Source organism: Euprymna scolopes, chromosome 25 (genome assembly GCF_053919585.1).
Source record: "Euprymna scolopes isolate OS-2025 chromosome 25, ASM5391958v1, whole genome shotgun sequence".
NCBI classification, from domain to species: Eukaryota; Metazoa; Mollusca; class Cephalopoda; order Sepiida; family Sepiolidae; genus Euprymna; species Euprymna scolopes.
Window position 1 is genome coordinate 65,572,935 of NC_136506.1, and position 27,589 is coordinate 65,600,523.

General features: G+C 32.9%; 1 protein-coding gene across 1 annotated transcript in view; it reads left to right on the plus strand.

Moving 5' to 3' along the window:
- Nucleotides 1-23,812, plus strand: part of LOC145247407 (protein O-mannosyl-transferase TMTC2-like) — a 210,250-nt gene extending 186,438 nt beyond the window's left edge. The window contains exons 7-13 of the mRNA XM_080109112.1: nt 2,436-2,558; nt 11,521-11,599; nt 13,568-13,689; nt 15,984-16,065; nt 20,195-20,309; nt 22,964-23,027; nt 23,494-23,812. Of these exons, the coding sequence (XP_079965238.1) occupies nt 2,436-2,558; nt 11,521-11,599; nt 13,568-13,689; nt 15,984-16,065; nt 20,195-20,309; nt 22,964-23,027; nt 23,494-23,673 (765 nt within the window). The 3' untranslated portion in view covers nt 23,674-23,812. The remainder of the gene's footprint in view (nt 1-2,435; nt 2,559-11,520; nt 11,600-13,567; nt 13,690-15,983; nt 16,066-20,194; nt 20,310-22,963; nt 23,028-23,493) is intronic.
- The last annotated feature ends 3,777 nt before the right edge of the window (nt 23,813-27,589 follow it).

Below are 27,589 nucleotides of genomic sequence, written 5' to 3' on the forward strand. Positions count from 1 at the left end.
TTGATAGTGGTTGTAGCGAGTCGAGTATTTTTTGTAAAAGTTTAACTTCTCATTGTTTAAGGAATTAACTGAGGGGTCAGTAAGAAAAAAAAGTTTATCAACAGTAAGTTCCATAGCAAATACGTGTCCAAAGAATTTGAAAGGCGAAGCAGTCGTAAACAATCTAGTTAGCAGATTAATACAATTTTTTTTTTAATCGATTAAAGCAGTTCAACCTGTTATTTTATTTATTTATTTTTTTTTTTAACGAAATGATACAAATTTGTTCACCGGCTTAATTCTGTTATTGGCATTTTTCCAAGAGTGACTACGTAACAGTTATTCAACATTTCTAAGTGAAATTGCTTCTATGGAACCAAACAGATTCGAACTTGGCACACCCAGCTCGTCAGTCCGTGTCATTACCCACTTAATGACTGTCACCTCTCTTTAATTTCTAGTATTGCAGATGTAATAATCAGTGCACTGTCAACCGATTCTGGCAACAATCAACTCGAGTTGTCTTGATGCGCTTGACTACAGTTGGAGTTAACATCGGCTGAAACGTTTCTAATGACAAATAATAAATTCATGTGAATTAACAATGATCCAGCTTTGTTGATCCGTTTGATTTTGTTGTTGGCATTCGTGCAGGAGGGGGGGGGCATGTTAATGTTTCCAACATCTATTTAATTTTTTTCTTTATTTTTTCCTTTATTGTTTTTAACTATCATTTTTATGTTATCTATTTTTTTTTACCAATATATATATATATATATATATATATATATATATATATATATATAGTCTTTGAAGTTTTTAACCTTTAAAACTATACAAAAAAAAATATTTTTTATCATTCGTTAGAAAACCATCTAGTCAGTAAGTCATTTAATCACTTGCAATCACTGCATCAACTCGCTCTCGAATTTACTATAGTACTAATAATTTATTTTTCAAGGGATCATCAGTTGGTTACCATGAAACACTGTTTCGGGGATTTAAAAACAAGACAGTATATTACATCCAGCAGTGTTGATCAAACACCACCTCCCTCAATCTTAGGAAGAAGACATGTTACAAACATTTGATCCAATTTCCTATTCTTAATTGCAATTACTAACCTTTTCACGCTATAAAACTGAATTTCTTACCTGTGCGATTCATCAATTTCCACATTTAAAATGGATACATTTTTTAATTTTTTAATTTATCAGTCTTGTATTTATAAGATTAGGATTAATCCATTTAACTACTTATCACCCCCACTATATATATATATATATATATATATATATATATATATATATATATATATATATATATATATATATATATATATATATATATATATATATATATATATATAGAGAGAGAGAGAGAGATAGATATAGATAGATGCCTCCTTTCAGTCTCAAGAGACAATGGACACTCCTGTAAGGGTAGCTGCATGTGTAATTGTGAGACAAGGGTTGCGCAATCCCAACACACCTCTCCTGAATCAGCACTGCTTGGATCTAGTGGCAAGGAGAGACCCAAGACTGATTAAAAATAATGCTGAGATAAGCGGAGAGCACATACAGCACCTAGAATACCCAAATGGTCACCTATATTAGTGCTGACCAGGCTCAACGTTGTTTAACTTCTGTGATTTGATGGGAACCACTGGAACCAGTGTCAGTGTGTCAACATGATTATGTTGTACTGATATATATATATATATATATATATATATATATATATATATATATATATATATATATATATATATATATATATATATAATGATTTTTAAAGTTTAATATATCTGACAGCTTCAACCTTTTAATACATAAGGATTAGCTAAGAATATTTGTGTCCTAACCCAGAGTGCTCCTTTTTGAGGAACTAGAAATTTCCTTACATTAGAAGCGACTTTATGTCTAACTCTGCCTTTATGGGAAAGGCACGTAAATAGATAATGCTTTCTATTTGACAGTTTAAATGCTTCTAAATTCCTTTCAAATTCTGAAAAGTCACAAACTAATTTAAAGATGACTAACTTGTTTAGGAAGAAATCAAAAGGCATTACGGTTGATTGTATTTTGCAATTAATTTATTGCATAATGCAATACGCTTTATTACTTTACACTGTTACAGTTCTGATTTGAACCGATGATAAAGTAAGTTACGTAGATGCGAGAAATACAGATACTTATAAAGTTGTAAATTTATTAATATAAATTATTTTTTTGTTTTTTAAACCATTATCTAAGTAAACATTTGGTTGCGAAAGGAACCCAGGGGAAATAACTCTGTATGATTTTACAGGATTACTTCCCTTTAATTTCCAAAAAGCTACTTTTAATTATAGTTTAGTTTAGAGGAACATTTTACTATTATAATTATCAGTGGATCGATTTTTATTTTCTAATTATTATTAGGCCGATGGTTTATTTATTTTATTTTCTTTGCAGAGTTACCAAGAATGTGCCAGTATTGACATTAATGGTCTGCGTGATCCAAGACTTCATGAAAGTACCCGGATATCAGCCCTTTACAACCTGGGACGAATGTATACAGACCTTCATAATTATCAGGTGAGATTCGGAAATCTTACGTCGATTAAAGAAGAGTTTTTAGTTCATATTTTGAAGTAATGCTTTCTAAACAAAAAGAATCCCTGAATTTTAATTTAGAACCAAAATCACGTAAAGGATTATGAACAAAATTATAATGAACGTAAGGTTTAATAGAATTATATGTTGATTTTAATCTGTGTAAGAGGACACAATGACGCAAAACGGTTCAGTTCATACAATTATTTTGAACCTGACACTGATATTTGTAAAATATTTTAAATTGTTTTAGAAATGACCATACACTAAATCACTGTTGTTTGTAATTCTGGGAACTAGTGTGAATACTGTATTAATTTTATTTATTTCAACTTATTTTATAATAGCTCTGTTTGATCTAAATATTCAACTATTGAGCTGGTATTAATAATGGCAGTATTGTGAGTACTTAAATTTCTGTTTTTGTTTTTCTTTTCATATTCATTTTACCTCCATATATTTATTATGGGTAGTTATTATAAATATATAAATAATAATTTTGCTAGATTTCGAAGTCCAAGATTTTATTCATTTATTAATCATCTGTTTCATTTATGGGGAAACAACCTATATTTGTATGTCAATACTGGATATTTTCTCTGTGGACTTATCAGGAAAACTGTTATTCTATCTTAAATAGCGAACTTCTGATTTCATAAAGAATAGGAAATATATGCAAAAACCTTAAATTTTTACAAACATATATATATATATATATATATATATATATATATATATATATATATATATATATATATATATATATAAAGCTGAATGTCTGTGTGTGTATGTGTGTGTGTCTGGTCACGAATAGGCTCCTATATGGTTGACTATTTAAAAAAAACTGATTACATATAATGATAGAAGATGTATCGAGACACAGGAATGGGTATGTTTGATCTGACAGAACAGTGTTTCATTAAAATTGTGGGGTCTGCGTTCGCGCCTGGTCCACAAAGTATGGAAATAAAAAATTTTAAAATTAAAAAAAAACGTTTACAAGTTTTTTTAATATAGATGTACATAAGAATACTTTGATAAGTATGTTTTAAATTAAATAGGGATGGTATAATAAAATTGTGGGGTCTGCGTTCGAGCCTGGCCTCCATAGAATGGAAATAGGCACAAACTTTAATAAAGACTTTTCATATCTATCTGCGTAAGTATACTTTGATAATTATGTTTAAGTTTGAAGAAATATGGTATAATAAAATTATGGGGTGTTCGTTCGCACCTGACCTCACCTGAATGAAAATATTCGCACCTGACCGCACCTGAATGAAAATATGTCACGAAGTTTAATAAGGTTTTTTAATATAGATCCACAGAATATTGTGATAAGTGTTTCAGTGTGAACAGGTATGGTATAATAAATTATGGGGTTTATCTATTTTTACTTTCATCATATTATGCTTTGGTTTTGATACCCCCAAATTCGAAGCTATCTCTTCACAATCCTTCCTTTATTTAACCTATCATACTTTAATAAATCAGAGTCCATTTTCTGTAGGTTGTTTTTGAACCCAGTCAACGATGGGTACTTTTGCTAGTATATATATATATATATATATATGGTGCTCGGTAAAAATGGCACTGGTAAAATTGGCACCGGTAAAAATGGCACAAGTGAATAACTAGGTAAAAATAGCACCAAAAGGTGCTACTGAAGCTATGGGGTTCCAAATTCTAACCTCATTTTGGGTTTTGTAAAAGTTCCTATTTTGTTGCCGTCAACGAGGGCAGAGTTAGACACAAGGTCGATTTTTAATATCCAGCCCCCCCCCAAAAAAAAGGGGCAGTTTTCATCAGAACAAAAGATTACAATTACCTCAGTTTAGAAGCATTGTTTATCTAAAGGTTCTTATTTAATTGCACTCCGCTCGGGCAAAGTTAGACACAAGGTTGGTTTTAAATCCGGGGAATATCCAGCTCCCCAAAAAGGGGCATTTTTGATCGGAACAAAAAATTACAATTACCTCAGTCTAGAAGCATTGTTTATCTAAAGGTTCTTATTTAATTGCACCCTGCGAGGGCAAAGTTAGACACAATGTTGGTTTTTAATCTGGTGACTATCTAGCTCCCCAAAATGGGGTACTTAGGACTAATGAATCGCAACTTATCAAGGATAAAACACACTCGAGGATAAGGGTTAATGTGGAAGTTTTCAATTACACTAAACAAAATGCATCTTTTCTGGACAAGTTGTAGTTGTATTTTTGGGTTCTTTTTCATAATGAATCGCTAGTTATCAAGGATAAAACACACACGGGGATAAGTTTTTTCCCCTAAAACAAAATAAAATAAAAATGATCCAGAAAAGATGCACTTTGTTTAGTGTAATTAAAAGCTCCCTGGTTGACACTTATCCTCGACTGGCTTTTATCTTTGATAAAAGAAAAAACTAATTTTGGTGCACTCTAAATTTATTTTATCATTGAATGTATTTTATCGTTGATAAGTTGGGCTTTGCCATTTTTTCTTATTTATCCAAAACTGCTATTATTGAATAAATATTGAACTCTGGAATGTTTCTGTTGAACTCGAGAATCTGCACAGAATTTCTGTTGGAGGTTGCATCGACTGATACGTTAACAAAGTGTAGTATCACTTCTGATGCTACACTCCACCTATTATCTCCCCGTTCAACGAAGAATTAATAAATCCTTTCAGACTGAGACAATTTTAATTTTTGTTCTGATCCAGAGTTCCTATTGTAGGAGAGCTGGATATTGCCCACATAAAAAAAAACGACCTTGTGTCTAACTTTGCCCTCTTGGGGAAGCAAGTAAATAGAAATACTCAAGATGAGAATAGTAGTCCAAAGCTGGAATGGGAACAGTAACACAAAATTCTCAAAGCTAAACTGTATCAATGTTGTTAATTACCAAAAATAGTTTTATTGCCTTATTAACAAATTCAATAGACACATAAACTAAAGTGAAAGATAACACGTGTTGTCGCGTATACGTGCGAAAAGGTTTTATGACCAATTCATCTCACAGTTTCATGCTCACAGTTGAGTATGAAACCGTTCTGGGGACATTTCTGGGGTCAATCGGTCACTGAGTATATTTCTGACATAAAATTATAAACTGATTCCAATATAAATAACAGTAAAATAGGTATTTATACATGTTTGACACCCCGAGAGTACAAACAACGTTGAAATGATAACTATTTAGAAAGACATTCTTAACATGGAGGTGGGGTGAACTATTTTGCACTTTCACCTAACAATTTAATGAAATAAAAGTAACATTATTTTTTTTAAGTTCATATTTCTTTCGGTATCAAACATCCATAAGTACAATACGTTCGTTTGTTTACAAAATAAAAAAGTTTATTTCCGCACCAAGGGGAGAGGTCTTTGAATATTTAGGCTGTGAGCTATAAGACTCAACGCACAAGGAGTACTTAATTTTAAAGTATAAAAATGTATCGAACTATAATTTTAAGTTTTAATATTTCTTTTTAATGAGTGATTCATAATTGAAAAGAAAATATGCTAAAAACATTTATAGATTGTTTTTAGTATTTTTTTTTTTTTTTTTTTTTTTTACATTAAGGCTGTATAAAATGTATCAAAATATAATTTTAATTCATCAATGTAGTAATTTAAAAAACATGAAATATTTATGAAGAAACTTCTTTATATTTGAGTTTCATAAAAGGGTCGATAACTCGTCTCCATTGCCGACATGTTGCAATGCAGGAGTTCCATAAAAAAGAAACAACACTAAGTGTACATAAATTACGAGGAACGAATAACATAATGTTAATTTCTGATTTCAATATCAGAAGCCGTCATCAAATGGACTGTTCCTCGCTATAATTGTTTATGCCTAAGTTATTTTGTTTGTATTTTTGAAAAATATATAAACTGCTTATTTTTATTTTATTTTTACTTTTAGCATATCTTGCGTTTGGTAGCATTTATTTGTTGTATATTTTACTTTTTCATTTTATTGTCTATAGTAATGAATGTTCGATAATTCTTATTTTTAAGGCATTTATTAGTATAGACATCGAATCGAATATATGGTAAAGAAACAAATAAATAGAAGTAACTAATTAAAATAAAAGGAACTTGTTTGTAAATAAGGGAGATTTTTTTTATTTATTTCTGCCCAGTGTTCAACTTATGATAGGGGAGAAGAGGTGAATGAATTACCACACAGATGAAAAAAGTTATTTCTGACACCTGTGACGTAATAGCACTTTGGGAAATCTCAAAAACGAGATTCGCATTTAGGATCTATTTAAATTTGACAAACTTTTCATTATTTTCTGTAACACCGGTGACGTCGCAGTACATGACCTAACTTTTGGAAAACTCAAAACGAGGGTAAAATTTGAGACCAGATCGGTCGTCTAGCACCCTTTTTAATTCGACACATTTCGCACGTTTTCACATTTTAATATACTGTGAGATATTCATGCATGTTCTCGTTTTGTCATTTTTCTCATTAATCCATTACGTGCCATTTTTACCTATTTATTCACTTATGCCATTTTTACCGGTGCCATTTTTACCTGTTTATTCACTTATGCCATTTTTACCGGTGCCATTTTTACCTATTTATTCACTTATGCCATTTTTACCGGTGCCATTTTTACCTATTTATTCACTTATGCCATTTTTACCGGTGCCATTTTTACCTAAATTCATATATATATATATATATATATATATATATATATATATATATCATAATCACGTTGACATACTGGTTCTCATCAGATCACCGAAGTTAAGCAACATTGAGCTTGGCCAGTACCAGATGGGTGCCTATTTGGGAATTCTAGGCACTGTATGTGCTCTCCGCTTATCTCGGCATTTGTTTTCAGTCGCCTTGAACTTCCATTTGCCACTGGTATTTAACAATGTCAACTCAGATGTGTGGTTAGAGATGGCGCAACTCTTGCCACAAAATGTTACCATGCAAGCACCCTTACAGTGGGTATCTATGGTCTGTCAAGACTAAAGAAAGCTCCCATGTGTGTGTGTGTGTGTGTGTGTGTATGTATATATATATATATATATATATATATATATATATATATATATATGTATGTATTTAAATGTGAGATGATATATAATTATTTTTCCAATCAAACAATTTTACATTGATTGTGTATGTAAATAAACGTTCACGTGTTATAATGGCTCAATTACTTTTGAACCCTGAGTGCAGATATATTCTACTGATGAGTCCAAATGAGGATGAAACTTGAGTCTAGGACTTCCAGTCTGTGACTTTCATGGTTTGCGTATGCTGCGTATCATGTTGTTTGTAGAAATGATTATATATTTATATATGGATTTTCTAATGTCCGCACCCGAATTAATCATTTATTAGTTCTTAATTTCTTTCGTTCTTGTGACAATTGTTTGGTAGCCCAGAGATACAGGCTTAGCAAATGGAGTTATAAGGTGACTTTGTGGTTGAGTCATCCTACACTGATAATTGCATAAGCATGAAACACTAGCATGAAACACTAGCATCTGTAGAAAAGAATAATAATTATTTAATTCTATATATATATAAATTTCTATGAGCAAAGGATTTTTTTTTTCAGATTAGATATGCATTTATAAAAATTAGTGATGAGACGATTCCATTATTTTCCCCCGATTCCGATACAATTACCGATTCCGATACAATTACAGATTTTCTTCTAAATTTCTTATATTGATACATTTACCGATTCCGATTTCAATAACAAAAATATCTGAAAAAACACAACTACAGCATACAAGTATTATAGACCCCACCCGTCGCCACCCCTATCGAAAGAGTTCATTAAATGGCATCAATTTAAGTTCGTTTATATAGAAATATTCAGATATTTGGAGATTTACTCATCGCAAAGAGAACAATAAGTTTCAGATATAAAGATACCAAAGTTATTTTTAAAAAATCAACTAACAATTTGTTTACGTCAGTTTGTTTTTTGTTTTTTTTGTTTTTTTTTTCTCTCTTTTATAATTTTGTGATTGAACAAAATCTATAAATAAAAAATATTTTTTTGTACCTCACCGATTTTTTTATATACAGAATACACATTGGGAAACTCATACATGAATCATAAATTCTTTTTATGTGATGGAAACTTATGAATTCATAACAATCTTATAAAGGATGCTGGAAATTTGGACCCAAAACCGAGAAACTTTTTCTTTAAACCCGAGGGATTTGGGGGGGGGGGGGACAGGCAGATATTTTTGTGTGAATTTTATTGATTTGATTTTTAAAACACTGAATAAAGTTATTATTGGCAGACAATTTAGTGATAGTTTTAGCCATCTTATGGAAAATATTTTTTTAATTAAAATTGTATTATTTATTGAAAAATATTATATATATATATATTCAACATATTCTCACTATTTTGAAAGGGAATAAATGTGGTATTGTGGTGAGTGAAATGATTCTGTCTAAGAGTGAAAGAGCTCCACTTTCCCACACTTTTGATGACGTTGTTCTATGTTATATTTTTTCGCAAATAAATAATACAATGTGCAGTACCTGTTTTGATACTACACTTTATCTTTTCTGTCCTCGGTCAGTGAAAAAAAATCCTTCTAGACTGAGACAATTTTTTTTATCTCAATTTAGAATGCCCTTTCTTTTAACGCTGGATTTACATCATCACGCTTTGCTCCCCATCTGGCATCAATAGAAATGGATGGCTCTCGTCTAGGAGAAGCCCCATGTTTTGACAAGCTTCTGGGCTTGGCCTTCACTCCTGATCTGAAATGGAACACATACATCAAGTCTGTTGCCAAGGTCGCTGGAAAGATGGTGGGATCCTTCTACCGCTCCAGAAGATATCTCACTACTGATGCAATTCTCTATCTATATAAAAGCCAAGTACGTCCAAGGATGGAATACTGCTGCCATATCTGGACAGGAGCTGCTAAAAACGGCCTATCCTGCCTTGACAGAGTACAAAATAGACTTCGTGGCTTAGTGGGGGATGCCCTTTTCTTTTCCCTGCAACCTCTCTCTCACAGAAGAGACGTTGCAAGCTTATCTTGTTTTTTATCGTTATTTCCATGGCAGGTGCTCGTCTGAACTCCAATCTCTGGTCCCCCCTCACCAATCTTTTACAAAAAACACCCATCTAGCTGAATCCACTGTCAAAAACTTTCCCTACTCTTTATCTATGCCTAAATCAAAACGTAGATTCCATGAACAAAGCTTCTTTCTTAGAACTGCACGCCTGTGGAACTCTGTTCCGTCTGCCTGCTTCCCTCCTGACTACAACTGGATGTCTTCAAGTCCAACGTAAACAAATTTCTGATGAACTGCCCCCTTAAGTAGACACTTTAAATATCCACACTAACGTACTGTGCTTACAATAACCCTTATCCCTGAGTGGCTTCCGGGCCTTGATAAGTGGTGACCACCTTGTTAAAAAAAAAAAATTCTGTACATTATAAACCGACCTTGTACCTAAATCTGCCTCACTGGGAAGATAAGTAAATGGAATGACACATAATTAATAACACCCATAATTAAATCATTCTCTTCCAAAATGAGATTCTGCTTTTTAGGCGATTATGTGTGACTGAGCATTCTAAAAAAACTTAACAGAAAAAAAGGAAACACAAAAAGAATTATTTAAGAATTTGGGCTGGGGATTAGTTTCTTCTATAGATTTAAATTTTTTCACTAACCCCAATTTTGACTGGAATGGTCATAAAATTACATTCAATCATTTTAAAAAGTTAATATTACCCCCCCCACACACACACACACAAAAGCGCCTAGAAATTTGCCTTAAAACACTAAAATAGCTCAGAAATTCGGGTCTTTTACATTAAATTTATGTGAAATTCTAAATTCTAAAAGAATTTATTTTTTCCATCCTGACAAATTTTTCAGGGTATCGCCTTCAAAAAAGTAGAATCTCACTTTTGTTTTGAGGGATTTATTGAAGACTTTCACATACTACTACTACATTAATTTTTAGTAAAATAATCCACTTCTATATTTACATGAAAATATAAGTTTAAATATGAAACGAAATATAAGAAAAACATCTTAGTGAAATATAATTTAAATTTCTTGAAAATATATTTTTTAAAAATATGCACTTACATTTTTGTTGCCAAATTTTCAGTTTTCATCTGTGTATTTGTGCCTTATCAGTGGAAAGAATATAAACTGACAAAATTGCTTCAATTAAAACCATGAATCGTTTATTACTCCATTTGAGTTTATGACCTTTTAGCAGCATATTGAGAACTTGATTTATGACAGGTAAACACTACTTAACAGAGAAGAGCCCCCCCCCTCCCCCCCCCCCCCCCAAAAAAAAAAAGTCATAGAAACACTGATAGAAGTGAAAAATCTCAAGGTCCACTAATTCACTGAAGTTGCTTTTTCAGGGTTGTCAATACTGATGAACCGGGGAAAAGCCAAAATTTTTCTTTTTTTTTTTTCTTTTTTGGCACAAGAAAAATAAATTTACATTGTTTTTATGGTGCATAGATTTTAATATCACTGGTAGCTTAATAACAATAAATAATCATCATTTTATCTTTAATACCAATAATGCAAAATTAAGGTCAAGATGTTTTAAGGAATCGTTTTTTGGAACTGGAACTTGGAGTAAAATTTTTCTGATACCGATTCTGATCAATCGTCCCAACACTAATAAAAATATAGATACACATCTTTTGATAAGATACTGAAATGAACCATGGAATCTATTTCTGTTGTTAAAACTTGAATCTTGTTGGGAAAGAATATATGAACTTGCCACTCTATAACTTTAGGTAAAATAGCGATTTGAATTCATAAAAATATCCGTAAGAATCGCTTACAAGAGACGCTATACTTAAAAAAAAGGGTTGATATGCCATAGAAAAACAAAACTAATAAAAAATCTTTTTGGCTTATATAATAAAAGTTCTTTTTTTATATTTTTTTAGCTTGCAATTGATACGTACAATGACGCCATCCGAAGAGCTCCGAGCCATTATGCAATGCAAAGCATTTATAATATGCTCGGTAAGATTGTGTTTTTTTTTTGTTTTTTTTTTTTTTTTTTTTTTTGTTCTTCTACAAATACTTTGCTTGTTTTTATCTTCAAACCAAAAATTTTGTAATATATCTGAATGATTAGAATATTTTTTCTTCAGAATCACAAACATGTGTGTGGAGATTCTCAATTCATTCGTCTGGCTGAAACTACTGTCAATAATTTTCCCCACTCTTTATCTGTGCCTAAATCCAAACGTAGATTCCATGAACAAAGCTTCTTTCTTAGAACTGCACGCCAGTGGAATTCTCTGCCGCTTGCCTGTTTCCCACCTGACTACAACTTGGACGTCTTCAAGTCCAACATAAACAAACTCCTGACAAACCGCCTCCTTAAGTAAGACACTCTATCTAAACACCCAATACTAATGATTACTACAATACTATCTCATTGATTACTGTACACGCAATAACCCTTATCCCTGAGTGGCCTTCGGGCCTTGATAAGTGGTGAACCCCATGTAAAAAAAAAAAAAAAAAATGTAAATATTAAAACCAGAAACAATGAAGTGAGTGGAGAAAAGCTTTAGTGGATAAGGATTTATATGTATTTCGTGACAAAGAGGGAAACAAGAAGGGCAATAAAGTGAAGAAGGAGATTAAGAAAACCAGGTTTCCAGATATACTACAAAGATATGACCAAAAGCTTAACAGATGGCAAAGATAAACATAGATATTGTTAGAGAGAAGTACATTTTAAATGACAATAAAACGTTAGCAACAAATGAATAAGACACAAGGGATGCTTGGAAGTGCCACTATGCGAAATTGTTGAATACTAACTGTTGTGGTGGCAACCACTTATTTGCATATGCGAATAACATAACACTATAAATGGCAAGCCTAGGTTGGCCTTGGTGTGTCTTACTCAAATGCCACCGGAAGTGACGCCGAAGAGCATACATGTCCTCCCACCAAGACTCTCTGACTCGACACCGTCACTTGTACATATTGTAAATATACCTTTTCTTTAATACACTTATTATTGCGTTATCTTGTTGTTTGCGTCTTCATTGTATTTCCTTACTAATTATTGTTCAACCTTGCAACCACAACACTAAATTTTAATGGAAATGAGAAAATTTATGAGTTGCAAAAAGCAGTTTTAGTCAAACAGTGACAATTGAGAAAACTTACCAGTACAAGAAACTAAAATATAACTTACCCTGGTTGGGATGAACCGGTTTCTTCCAGAGAAGGAAGTTTCATAGGAATATTAAATTTAAAAGCATTCCCCAGTCATATATATATCTCGATCAAGGGAGATGACAACATTAGGTTTTTGCATTTCTTGCAGGAAGATATTGACGTTATCCTACATACAGCACCTGATATTCCCAAATGGTTACCCATTTAGTACTAATTAAGCTCAATATTGCTTAACTTGGTGATCTAACGAAAACCAGTGTATCTTGAAAAAGGTTAAGAGAATGATCACAAATAAAGAGAATAACTTATATATAAAAAACACTCTGTTGTCTGTGTGTGTGTCTGTGTATGAGTTTATTCTCTGTGGACTCCAAAAGGGTTGGGTTGATTTTTTTTTTAACTTTCACACAAAGGCACTTGATGTGTCTGGGAGTGTTCTTAGAAAGATTTTGTATGAGGATGCCTCCAATAAATACAAAAAAATCTGATTAAAGAAGAAACAGTCCGATTACACTCTTTACACTCCAAGTTTACACTCTTATATAGCTTAACATCGTAAGTAAATTCCAGAAGTTTTATCACTTCAGTGGCAGAAGGGCCCGGCATATAAACTCAACAGTTGTGCAGCAAATCTTAAGAAGTCATATAAGCATAGATGAAACGAAGTTTGGTTTTATGTGTGAGTGAGATAGCACTGATGTTATAGTTATCTTAAGACACATCTGAAATGCAAGTTTCTCCTTCAATTAATTTTTCATTTGATTTCTTTTTTTTTTTTTATTATTGTAGGTGAAGCCTATTTCAAATCTGGTCACATCGAACATGCCGAGATTTGGTACAAAGAAGCCCTAAGAGTAAAACCCAGCCATTTACCAGCTCATATCACAATGGCAAAACTGCTGCAGAGAAAAGTTTGTATTTAATTCATCATGCGATTTAATGAAATATAAAAATCTTAATTTCATTCATTACTTCTTTTCCTTCCTTTTTCTTTTTCTTTTCCTTCCTTTTTCTTTTTAAATTTTTTGCTCCGTTTCTATGTAATTTAATGAAAGATAAAAATGTTAACGACTTTAATCGTTACTTTTTTTTTTCTTTTTTTTCTCTTGTTTTCTTCTTCCCTTCATTTTTTTTTCTTTTTCCTTTTCTATATGATTTAATGAAAGATAAATAGGTTAACGGTTCTGTTCATTACTTTTTCTGTTTTCCTTTCCTTACATTCCTTTTTTTTCTCTCTCTCTTTTCCTTCTGCTTCTTATTTTACTTCTTTCTCTTTGATAAACGTTTCAAGAAATTTCAAAATGGCTGAAGTGAAAATCTCTCTTCCCCAACATTCTGGGAATGCTTTCAAATTATTTTGAATAATATAATCCTTTTTAATTCGCACAACAATTCTAATAAGATATTAACTAATCATGACTGACCTGCTTGTAAAAACATGTATATATATATATATATATATTCTCAGCTAACGTTTTATGCTGAGTGTGTAAATTTTCAAAATTTACAATCAGAGGGAAGAGTTATAAAATTTTGCAATCCGGGATATTTCTAATGAGTCAGCAAGTTTTGGAAATTTGTATTTATAAATCAAGACCTCCACATTGCTATTTTTAAATTATCATAGGCTTGAGTCCCTGGAGGGGCATAGGCCATCCACAATTTTGTAGATGCTTTTGTAGTGAGGAGTTCTTTTTTCGGGTCAGTAATCTGGCGAGAACCGGTGTGTCAACATGATTGTGCTGTACTGCTATTTTTAAAAGTTTTGGCAAAATCCACTTAGTCAGATGTTAGCTTAGGATCACCATTAATTTGATTACGAAGACAAACTTATTATCTACATTTTAAATCCGTTTTATTACAACATCGCTTCACCAACAAACAACAAGTGAGCATGAATAGGTTTAAGTAACAAGTCGGAACAAATACAGAATCATATGGACACACGTGCATATGCCTAGGTTGGGTCTTTCATCCACGTGTCTTGCACATGTCAAATCTTTGTTTGGCTGAAACACGAACATTGCACATCTGTTCAGTTTGCTGTTAATTTTTTAATTCCTGAAAAGCAGGAAAATGGTATACAAACAATTTAGCAGAAATATCTCACACACAAAATGTTTTGATTCGATAACGTATTAATCACTCCATTTGGAAGAGTAGCCTTGCACAAAATAAAATAGTTCATAAACATATAAATAATACAAAGACAATTTGAAGATATTACACTAAATATTGAGTTTTTTCAGTTTGCCATTAATTATCTGACTCATGAAAAAGCGAGGATCTTGGGAGCATTTTTCTTTATCTGTGACTGTAGCTTATGTTATAAGAACTCTGTTTGCTGACCCGGTGAGTTCATTTGGCCTTTCCAGATGTCGCTGGTCTATTCTCAGTCGCCATTCAGTCTATTCCTGAAAGTCGACAGATTAGCCATGTCTTTAGAGGATAAAAATACTACCAGAACAGTAGCAGAAACTTGCTATGAAGCAAGCGAACAATAGAAGATATAGTGTTTTGAAATAAACAGCTTACCTTGTAGGCTAGTATATAATGATGTTTATCAGCGGTTTTCACTTGTGCAGTAATCCATTTCGGCTTATAATTGGTTGTCAAAAGAAAACACGGGCCATTTCAGGGCCTTCCTCTTCTTAAGATATTAAACTAAATATTGAGTTTGTTCAGTTTGCCATTAATTATTTGATTCCTAAAAAGGTGAGGGAAACAGTGTGCAAACAGTTCAGCAGAAATGCCTCCTTAGATCGGATAAGGTATTAATCATTCCTCTCAGAAGATTAAATTTGCACAAAAGAAAATAGTTTATAAATATGCAATTGCTACAAATGATTCAGACTATTGTTCATGGATCTGATAATATTTCCGTCAATATAACCTCCAAACTTCTTCAGATGCATCTTGGTAAACTCCAAAATTCTGTATGAAATTTCAAGAAAAACTCCTTATTTTATCCATGGGTGGAAGTTGCTTTCATTCGGTCAGCCATAACTGAGTAGAAGTAATTCATAATTGTATTCTTAGGATCGCCCGCACTGAGAAATAAACCTTCAAATCTGACTAATCAATGTCTATTGATGCGGGAAGGACAAACATTTGGCAATTTTAAAGAGTAAATCTCAATTATTTTGTTTTATATTTATTTTTTATCGCATATACACATTTTTTATTTGGTGATTCTTTGTTGCAGAACGAAATAGTAAAAGCTGAAAAATGGTTTCTAAAAGCTTTGGCCATCGACACACCGGAAGGAACTGCACATCAACATTATGGTAAGTGAAGGTTGAGGATATGTATTGCATAAAGAGAAATTATGTGAGAATGATACAGTAGAACTTCTGCCATAACTAACCAGCAGAGTGTTACCACTGTCGATAAAGGGAAGAGTCTATTAGACATGTATATGCAGTGTGATGACGTATTGAAATGAAACCTGACCAGTGTGGGCATAGATAGAAATGATATGAGAATGATATGATGGATGTGTAACGTGAGTCTTAAATACAGGCTTAGATCTGATGACTTCAGAGGAAGATTAAATTTGAACAGTATATGCAGATGTTTACAGGTGACATTTTTGGTGTGTCACATTGAAAGATGAGAGTTCTTGGGTTAGTAGATGTAGAAAAGTTATGGAATAAAGTTAGTTGACAGGGGAAAACTAAGATATCTGGAAGGCTGTGATAAGGATAGATTTAAGAGAAAGATTGACAGATAAAAATCTAGTTTAGTTTGCAATTCAATTTCCAAAAGCCATCCAACACATACCAGTAGTTAAAGCAGACATTTAACTGGTGATGATGACTACAATTACTGTAATTGCTTGTGAACTCGAGATAAATTATGAAATGACGACTTGTGTTCAATTTCATGTATAGAATTATTTATAATAAGTGTTGTGCTTCAGTATTGGATGCATTTTATTTTCAGTGTCAAGAGACAATTGGTACCCATTTTAAAGGCTGTAGGGAAGGTAGAATTGTGCAATTTCCAACCCCAACCCATCTAACCCAACCCATCTAAAACCAACCCATCTAACCCAACCCATCTAAAACCAACCCATCTAACCCAACCCATCTAACCCAACCCATCTAACCCAACCCATCTAAAACCAACCCATCTAACCCAACCCATCTAACCCAACCCATCTAACCCAACCCATCTAACCCAACCCATCTAACCCAACCCATCTAAAACCAACCCATCTAAAACCAACCCATCTAACCCAACCCATCTAACCCAACCCATCTAAAACCAACCCATCTAAAACCAACCCATCTAACCCAACCCATCTAACCCAACCCATCTAAAACCAACCCATCTAAAACCAACCCATCTAAAACCAACCCATCTAACCCAACCCATCTAAAACCAACCCATCTAACCCAACCCATCTAAAACCAACCCATCTAAAACCAACCCATCTAACCCAACCCATCTAACCCAACCCATCTAAAACCAACCCATCTAAAACCAACCCATCTAAAACCAACCCATCTAACCCAACCCATCTAACCCAACCCATCTAAAACCAACCCATCTAAAACCAACCCATCTAAAACCAACCCATCTAAAACCAACCCATCTAAAACCAACCCATCTAACCCAACCCATCTAAAACCAACCCATCTAAAACCAACCCATCTAAAACCAACCCATCTAAAACCAACCCATCTAACCCAACCCATCTAACCCAACCCATCTAAAACCAACCCATCTAAAACCAACCCATCTAAAACCAACCCATCTAAAACCAACCCATCTAAAACCAACCCATCTAAAACCAACCCATCTAACCCAACCCATCTAACCCAACCCATCTAAAACCAACCCATCTAAAACCAACCCATCTAAAACCAACCCATCTAAAACCAACCCATCTAACCCAACCCATCTAACCCAACCCATCTAAAACCAACCCATCTAAAACCAACCCATCTAAAACCAACCCATCTAAAACCAACCCATCTAACCCAACCCATCTAAAACCAACCCATCTAAAACCAACCCATCTAAAACCAACCCATCTAAAACCAACCCATCTAACCCAACCCATCTAAAACCAACCCATCTAACCCAACCCATCTAAAACCAACCCATCTAAAACCAACCCATCTAAAACCAACCCATCTAACCCAACTCATCTAACCCAACCCATCTAAAACCAACCCATCTAAAACCAACCCATCTAAAACCAACCCATCTAAAACCAACCCATCTAAAACCAACCCATCTAAAACCAACCCATCTAAAACCAACCCATCTAACCCAACCCATCTAACCCAACCCATCTAAAACCAACCCATCTAAAACCAACCCATCTAAAACCAACCCATCTAAAACCAACCCATCTAAAACCAACCCATCTAACCCAACCCATCTAACCCAACCCATCTAAAACCAACCCATCTAAAACCAACCCATCTAAAACCAACCCATCTAACCCAACCCATCTAACCCAACCCATCTAAAACCAACCCATCTAAAACCAACCCATCTAAAACCAACCCATCTAAAACCAACCCATCTAAAACCAACCCATCTAACCCAACCCATCTAACCCAACCCATCTAAAACCAACCCATCTAAAACCAACCCATCTAAAACCAACCCATCTAAAACCAACCCATCTAAAACCAACCCATCTAAAACCAACCCATCTAAAACCAACCCATCTAACCCAACCCATCTAACCCAACCCATCTAACCCAACCCATCTAAAACCAACCCATCTAAAACCAACCCATCTAACCCAACCCATCTAACCCAACCCATCTAACCCAACCCATCTAAAACCAACCCATCTAAAACCAACCCATCTAAAACCAACCCATCTAACCCAACCCATCTAACCCAACCCATCTAAAACCAACCCATCTAAAACCAACCCATCTAACCCAACCCATCTAACCCAACCCATCTAAAACCAACCCATCTAAAACCAACCCATCTAAAACCAACCCATCTAAAACCAACCCATCTAACCCAACCCATCTAAAACCAACCCATCTAACCCAACCCATCTAAAACCAACCCATCTAACCCAACCCATCTAAAACCAACCCATCTAAAACCAGCATTGCTTGAGTTGAATGTTAAAGGGAAGTTCATGACAACTGTAAATAATGCAAAATGAGCAGAGAAAGACTGGTTTTATTTTGTTTTTCTTTTCTTAGACTAGTGTTAGAATAGCCTAATTTTATTTCTGATTATAGTTATGAAACTCTATCTGAAAAGATAATTAGCTCTTTGTATATACAAGGTCTGCACTCTTGAGATGACTCCATTCCAATTTTGAAAGGTTTATTTTGATTTTATACATTATATATACATAATAGATATATATTACATATTTTACATTGTACTTATTAGATATTTTATATATTAGATATTTTACATAATACATATTATAAATATTATATATATATATATAATTATTTTTTTACTATAATAATTATTAAATACCTACAGACACTAGTGTTTCATCCTTTCGGGAATCTTCAGTGCAGGGTGTCACAATTAATACCAGTCGAACGATTCAAACCCCGCATCACGAGACATCTCTGGCTCGGTTTAGCGAAGACCTAATCCATTCGGCTACCATTAACCATGTGAAATAACGTCGAATTTAAGCATTTTAATTTTAAATGTTCATTTACGTCAGTCAGAGAGTGATCTAATCATTATACGATGATCTATGCATAAGAGCTAAATTGACCGACTTTCAATTCAACTGAAAGTGCTCAACGATAAGAAACGAATTTCTTAAAGGGGCTTTCATAATTATTTTTTCTACTATAATAATTATTAAATACCTACAGACACTAGTGTTTCATCTTTTCGGGAATCTTCAATGGAGGGTGTCACAATTAATACCAGTCAAACATATATATATATATCTTATATGTACATAATGTGCTTGCCTCCTTTCAGTCACAAGAAACAATGGATACTGTAAATCTATTATAAATCAAAGGTTGTATAATCTCCAACTGCAGAACGCCTGAACTGACATTGCTTCAGTCCAGTTGCAAGAAAAAGTCCAGGACAACTGAAAACACTGCAGTTATTTCAGAGTTTCCCTTCACCTAGATGAGTTGCACCACCAAGATTTGAGAGTACAGTCTATCCTACTCTTTAATCTATATCAGAGGATATCTGGATTCATATTTTTTCTTGAGGATATTAGTAAAAGCAATTAGCAGAACTTGAATTTGGCACACCCTGCATCACTTTAGCATTTTAAAATGCCAAAAAGAGTAGAATTGCCTTTCAACAGACAAAATAAATGGAATCGTCAAAACAGACATGAATTGGAAATATTTTAAAATCAGTTTTGACATTGAATTAAAAATTTGTTTGCAATTTTATTTTTTGGAATTCTTTTGTCTTTTCCTGCAGCTCAATTTCTTGGAGAACTTGGAAGACATGCGGAATCAGTTGAAGTTTATAAACATGTTTTGCAGAACAACAGTAATGATTTTGAATTGGTCTTCAACGCAGCCAATGCCATGAGGTAAGTCAGATGTGACAGTTACTTTAAAAAAAACAATTTTCTTCAATTTTCACATATTTCTGATTTATTTGAATAAAGTAAACAGAGAAATATGACAATATGGTGCATATAATGCTATTTTTTAATCCTAATATTTGTAATACTGTACCTGCTAACAGCTTTGGGAGTGGGGCTCTCCAAATTGTTGTCTGGAACAGCAGTCAGCAACCTTTTGAAGTTCATAGACCACTAAATGTAAAATGAGATCTTCATAAGAATGTACATTTGAGACTCTTGTCACAAGATCACTATAATTTTTTATTTAGTGAACCACTAATATGAATTTAGGAAAAAAAATGTAATGATAATGAACACAACTTTCATTTTATTAATGTAACAAAATTCTAGTGTTATTATTTAAATAAAATAAATTTAAAGTTTATTTATGTATTACAGTTTTTTGATATTTTTTTCTGTTTGTTTGACATCAGTTTGTGGAGTTTTGGTTCTAATTACGTCTCTGCATTTATTCCCAGTTGAGATCAGTACTGAGTTTTGAATGTTTTGACAAATTAAAATATGCTCTTGTAAATCAGGTCAAAATGTTTATTGCTTTTTCATAAAGTGATGAGTATTCATTGTTTACAGAGAGTCAAAACCAAGATTTTGATGAAGATTACTGGAATTTAGCTTTGAGACTCTTGCTGCATGATAGATTGATAAGGTTTCTTTTTAGTCATGCCTAAATTGTTTCGTAAAAATTAAAATAATATCTTAATATTTTTATGGACTATCAAAACTTTTGCATGAATCACCAGTTAATGCCCACTGACTCGTCTGAAACACAGCAGACAATTTTTTGCCATTTAATAATCTATTGTGTAGTCTTGCATTTGGTGTTATTCATAAGAGCAGTTGTAAAAGTTGTAGCATAGCATTCCATGATGTAACGTTGGGCAATGATCATAGTAGTAGCATTGAGTATAGTAGATTGTTTGTGTCTCTCTTTGTAGTAGTCAGCAACATGTCAGAATAAAATCAAATTATTATTTTTTTTTGGGGGGGGGGGGTAATATTTTTTTTTTAGTTTTATTCTTTTTAGAAAGTTACATATCATCAGTTTTCCTTTAAAGACCCCCTCCCCAAGTCCTTTGAATCATGTCTGCTTTGTTTTGTAGATACTTTTTTCTAATTGTTTCCCCCATATTGGCTGTTGACCTTTTCATCTACTTTTCTCGACTCCTGTATTGAAAGAACACTAATATTCTTTGTTATTGGCTTTTGTCTTTGTTTTAACATTAGATATCGGTAGTTATGCAGGATATTTGAAAAGTTGATTATTTAACTTCAGAATCATGTTCTATATATGTTTTCCGAGTTATAGGTCATATTAAAACAAATACTGATCAACATTCTTGGTTGTAAACATCTAACATGCTCAATATGCATGTATAGTGTAATGTTATTTCTACACATGGGATAAATCAACACTATTTCTTTGATAGAATCACAAATAAAATAAGCCTGGATCTGATGTTGCCATATATACTAAGAAAATCATGAAAAAAAAAAAAATCTGTGGGGTCCAAAAGAAAGATTTCATTGTTAATGATCGACAGATTGTTTTGTTTTATGACATATCAACACTTTTCATGTTATTTAATGCTGAATGAAATAATTTTGGAAGAAGTTATGTTTCTGGTTCTCCATATATTCAAATATTTATTAATTGTATTTGGTTTAGTTGTTTTGTTTGATAGCATATCAACCATTTTTGGATTACTCCATGCGGAATCTGGTAATTTTGGTGAAAAAAAAATGTTATGCTTCAAGTTTTTTATCTCTTCAAATTCATATTTAATTTACTTGTTTTCTTTTTTGGCATATCAACTCTTTTTGAGTTTCATCATTTTGTCAAAAGTTTTTATGCTTCAAGCTCTTTATATCTTCAAGTATTTATTCATGGTGTTTGGTTTGGTTGTTTTGTAGGGTAAATTTGTTTAAGTTTTTGGCTTTGCAGAACATGATTGAATTTTGCAAAGGGAAAGATAAAAACAATAACATCAATGTTTTGTGTGTTTTAGGTCAGGAAGCCGATATCTTCGGATAGCCTGATTTGGTTGCACCAATGTGATCAATAGGAGTGCCTTTGGTTACTTATGACAACAATGTATGACAAATATTTGTTGACATCCGGTTTGAAGATGAGCGTGTTTTGGTTTTTAGGGAAATAGACCTGGGAAAATGTTCTAAAGATAGGAAGGTCTTGGAAAGAAACTCTATTCATGGAAATTTTGTTTGATGTAAGGTATGGGGAACAAGAAAGGAACGATTTTGCAGTTGTGGTAGTGAAAAGAAGGAATCGTAGATTGGAGCTCAGTCGAGCATCTTCTGTGGTAATATAGAGTAGACAACATCTTTTCTGTGAAGAGAGGAGGTTGTAGAGATCATTCCCCATGTGATCGTAAAATCGATTTTGTATTATGTTGAGCCAAGAAAGAGTGCCCTGAGCAGCACCTCCCAAAATATGGCAGCAGTACTCAATCTTAGACTGTATATGACTCGTATATTAGTAGTCCATCTTAGTACGTAATGTTAGTTATCAGCCATTATTGCCTTTGTTTCTCATGCAAAATGGAAATTAATAATTCTTTTTGTTTATTTCTTCCCCTCAGACAATCTGGAAACAATTTGGAAGCAGAAGAACTCTATCACCGTGCAGCCATTCTTAACCCCAAAGTAAGTTCCTCTCCTCATCAGCATTAATTACTAAATGAAGAACCCGTCACATAGCAGGTTTAAGATAATAAGACTCATTTGGGGCCTTTTAATAAGTACATGGTAGCAGATCCTGAAATACTTCAAAACACTCATTTTATGTACCATGGGTTCTTCGACAATCGTTACCAAGGCAGCAAAACTTGGTGCCAATATTCTTCTTCTGTTTTCGATCAGTTCACCATATTTCTCAAAGATTGTTTTTACACATTTTACCTTTAAACAACAAAACATGTCTATTTTACAATTCAACTCTCACAACTTGTCAAAAGAATTTCACTTGAATTTCCAAATCACACAAAAAAATTACGTTCCAATCTGTAATCTATGTTATTGACTCACTTTTGTCACAGAAAATATATTTTTCTTCCAAATTCTTTTTATTTTCAAAGTTTTATTTATTTTGCTCCATCTTCTGTCTTTGCAGACGGCCACAGCTCATATGAACCTTGGCGCCATCTTGCATTTAAATGGTAAATTGGAAGAAGCAGAAAAGAGTTACAAAGAAGCTCTGAGACTGAAACCTGATGATTCCATGACCAAAGATAATTTAGCTAAATTACAAAACTTAATGAAGAATCAGGCCAGAATGTCTACCAAAGTGTAGAGAGACTCTTCCTGACCAAATTTCTATGCGAAAAATATTAAGCCATTGAGTCATGTCAGAGTTACCTCCACTTGCCCATACTTTATCGGATGTGCACATTATATCGGTGAAATATGCAATGTTGCCTACACATCAGGGCCATTTGTTACATTCATAAGCTATATGAAATGTGATGACTTTATTTTAATTAACAATGACATAAAACAAAAATTATGCTCCATCAGTGTTCACACTACTCATATAAAATCAGAATTACGTCAGTAATTAAAGTTTTTATATATAAATTATTATTAGAATAGTAAAGTAAATCCGTATGAATCAATTAATTAGTAATTAAAGTTTTTATATATAAATTATTATTTATAATTATTATAATAATAATTTATATAATTAATTAGTAATTAAAATTTTTATATATAAATTATTATTTATAATTATTATAATAATTTATATAATTAATTAGTAATTAAAATTTTTATATATAAATTATTATTTATAATTATTATAATAATAATTTATATAATTAATTAGTAATTAAAATTTTTATATATAAATTATTATTAGAATTTCTAATAGTAAAGTAAATCCGTATGAATCAACATTGTTAAATTTTTATTTTATATTATTTTATTTATAGCTTAATTCTGTTGATGACATTCTTGAAAGAGGGACCATATAATGGTTGCCAATAGTCCTATGTTAAAGAGGTATTATGGAACCAATTGGATTCGAAACTGCATACCCAAGTCATCAATCTGCATCATTATCCATTAACAATCGATACTTCAGTTGCTTTCGATTATAACTGAGGAAATACACGTTAGCTTATCAAGATTAAAAATCATTCTTTCTTGCTAAATAAAAGCAGTGAATATTTTTTTTTTCCAGAAATAAAACTCCCACTCTTAACCAACGTCCTTATCCATGTAGTCATGTGTTCAGTAGGAATGTTGAATCAAGCATTAAGATTGTGACCTCTCATTATTTAAGATATTAACCGAGGGGTCAGTAACAATAAAAATGTTTGTCAACAGTAAGGTGAATAGTAAGAATTTGAAAGGTAAAGTGGTCATAAACAATCTAGTAAGCAAATTTATACAAAACAAAAACAACGTTAAACCGATCAACCCTTTCAGCTTTGATTGGTATGAATCAACATGATACAACTTCGTTAACCAGCTTTATTCTGTTGTTGGCATTCTCACAGGAGGGATCACGTGGAGGTTGCCAACATCCTTAGGTAAAAGTGATACTGTGGAATTGACTAGATTCGAACTTGGCATCTTCAGGTTGTCAATCTGTCATTAACCACTTCACCACTATCATTTTCCTGATGACCTAAAAAAAAAAAAAAAAAACTACAACCACTGACATTTTACTTAGAGTGAAGTATTTCTTTACAAATTCATTTCAGACAGCGAGAATTGTCTGACGTGTTATTTGCTTTCTCGCTTTCCTACGCCACATCAATGATTTTGTCCAGTGGGGTGCTAAAGAAAGACATGTGTTTTACCTGCTAACTTTTGTGTGATTGGACGGATTTATATATAAATAAATACACATTTGGGGGGGGGTTATTTATTAATTATTACACAATTAAATAAAGTAAAAAATGTTTCCTTTGACTAATTAATTTAATTTTTCTGTATAGAAATTAGCAATTAGCAGGTATTCGCTACAATTCTAGCAACTCCAAATTGTATGTGTTTAGAACGTTTGTTCTGTGTAAGTATTTCCAGAGTGCTACGTTACCAACGTGTATATATATATATATATATATATATATATATATATATATATAGTTAATTTTATTAGTTAGTTGTGCTGACCCGACGTTGCCCAGGATGCAGGAAAGTTATTTTAGCTTTTACTTTCTATTTTTTTACACGTTTGTAAACTTCAAGTGGACAACTCCTATTATATTCTTCAATTAAAAAATTAATTAAATTCCCTCCCTCCACACACTCATGCTAATTCTTATATTTAGTTGGTTATTTAAAAATGCTTCTCTGTTTGGCTGGTAAATTCCCATCTCACATTTTGTAGATGTTAGGATTACTTAACCAATAAGTTAAGTACTGCAACACTTACATCATTATAAAGCGGTGACAGAACTTTATTAATATGTGCGTAGATATTTTTTTACCTCAAACAAGGTATATTTTTTTAATAGAAATCGCTCCAGACAAGGCATGAAGCCACTTAATATAATAAGTTAAAACCAAAAAATACTGCTTCAAGGTCTAAAACCAGTCAATAATAAGTGTGAGATGATTAGATCCTGACCGAGAAAACAGCAATTTGTCAGAAACATCGCTCATGGAATGTGAGGACTAAAAGATAACATAAGGGCAATGTATTACGTAAACTTTTTCTACTTTTTATTCTCCTTAAATATCACATATTGCCACTTAGAATGTAAGGAGCTACCATTTGGGAGTGTGGAGAGTTGATTTCTGGTCACATTTATTTTTAAACTTCTGTAGATTAATAAGTCAGAGAAGCAGGGAATGGGAAGGGAATTCAAAAGTCTACCAGTGTGAGAGAAGAAAATATTAGAGTAGAAGGCTTTCTAAGGACTTCGACAGTGAAGGGGTGAGATTTTGCTAAAAGCAGTTGTCCTCTACATTTGTCTTATTTAGGAAGAGAACTATATGAACAAGTTCTGTAGCGACTTAAGTGTTCACATTAACGTGTAGCAAAGCTTATTTAATCGTTGCAGCACATTCTATAAATTTGTTGGCAAAGGGAGTTAACTCTGTAATGGCATAATGAAGATATTCTCTAAAACTCTTGATTTAAAAAGAAAAAAAAAATTTATTTAATATTAACTTTGAGGAATCCTAAAAGAAAATGCTGCTCGGCTCTATATCCAAACATCTTATTATTGTAATAAACCATGATTATTCAATGATTTTTGATGCAGCGAATGTCAAAATAACATTCTAGCATTCTGTTTATACCAATTTATGTGATGAGCCAGGACTTTAAGTGAGACGTATGAAGAAAATGCCACAGAAGAGGTATCTGAGATAATACTGTTAAGACAGAGTGCCAGGCTTTTCCACATTGCCATTTTATGTAATGTTGAGATCAGGGAGGAGTATGATGGACATACACAGACGAAAACAGTATTTGTGTGTTCTCACTGTAAATACCTTCAGATACGATTGTTGTGTAGGTGTGTTGTTATTATCTAAATCATACTTATATTTCCTTCAATTAGCAGGTCAGAAATATGTAAAAGTATGTACGTTGTGTTTGTGGTATAACGGACTGGTGTCCTCGTACCTAAATGTCTATCTTAACAACCTGTGACTCATCTAGTTTTTGTGTGTGCATGTCAGAACATATAATACATGTCACATGATGACATACCTGTTCACTGTTGGCCGCTTCGTCAATCATCTTGGGTGAAACCAGACCTGTTGTAACAAAAACACTTCAAGACAAATGAGTGTTTTTATATTTTATTCACTCCTCCGGCATCCCTCAGCAGAAATGCAGTGACCAACGATCTTTGGCTTGGGGAATTCTTCTATGTCTCCATTCAGAGACCATCCCCTCCCTCATTGGGAAACCTGTTTTAGCCTATCTTGCTTATTCCACATCTCAAATCCAACTCAAACTATGCTTGTGCAAACCGGAACACGGTTACAAAGTCTGATGCATGTCAAAACATGTCACCATTTAAATCTGTTGTTCAGTCATCGCTAGATAGATAGAATATTATATAGACAGATAGACAGACAGATAGATTGATAGATAGATAGACAGATAACAGACAATTAAAGGTACACAGCTATTATCTAACACAAGAATGCATTTGCCCAGGAACGATATAAGGACAACACGTGAGTCATTTGTCAGTGGCTTCGTAGGTCACTCATTATCATTCAAGTTCGTATTGACATTA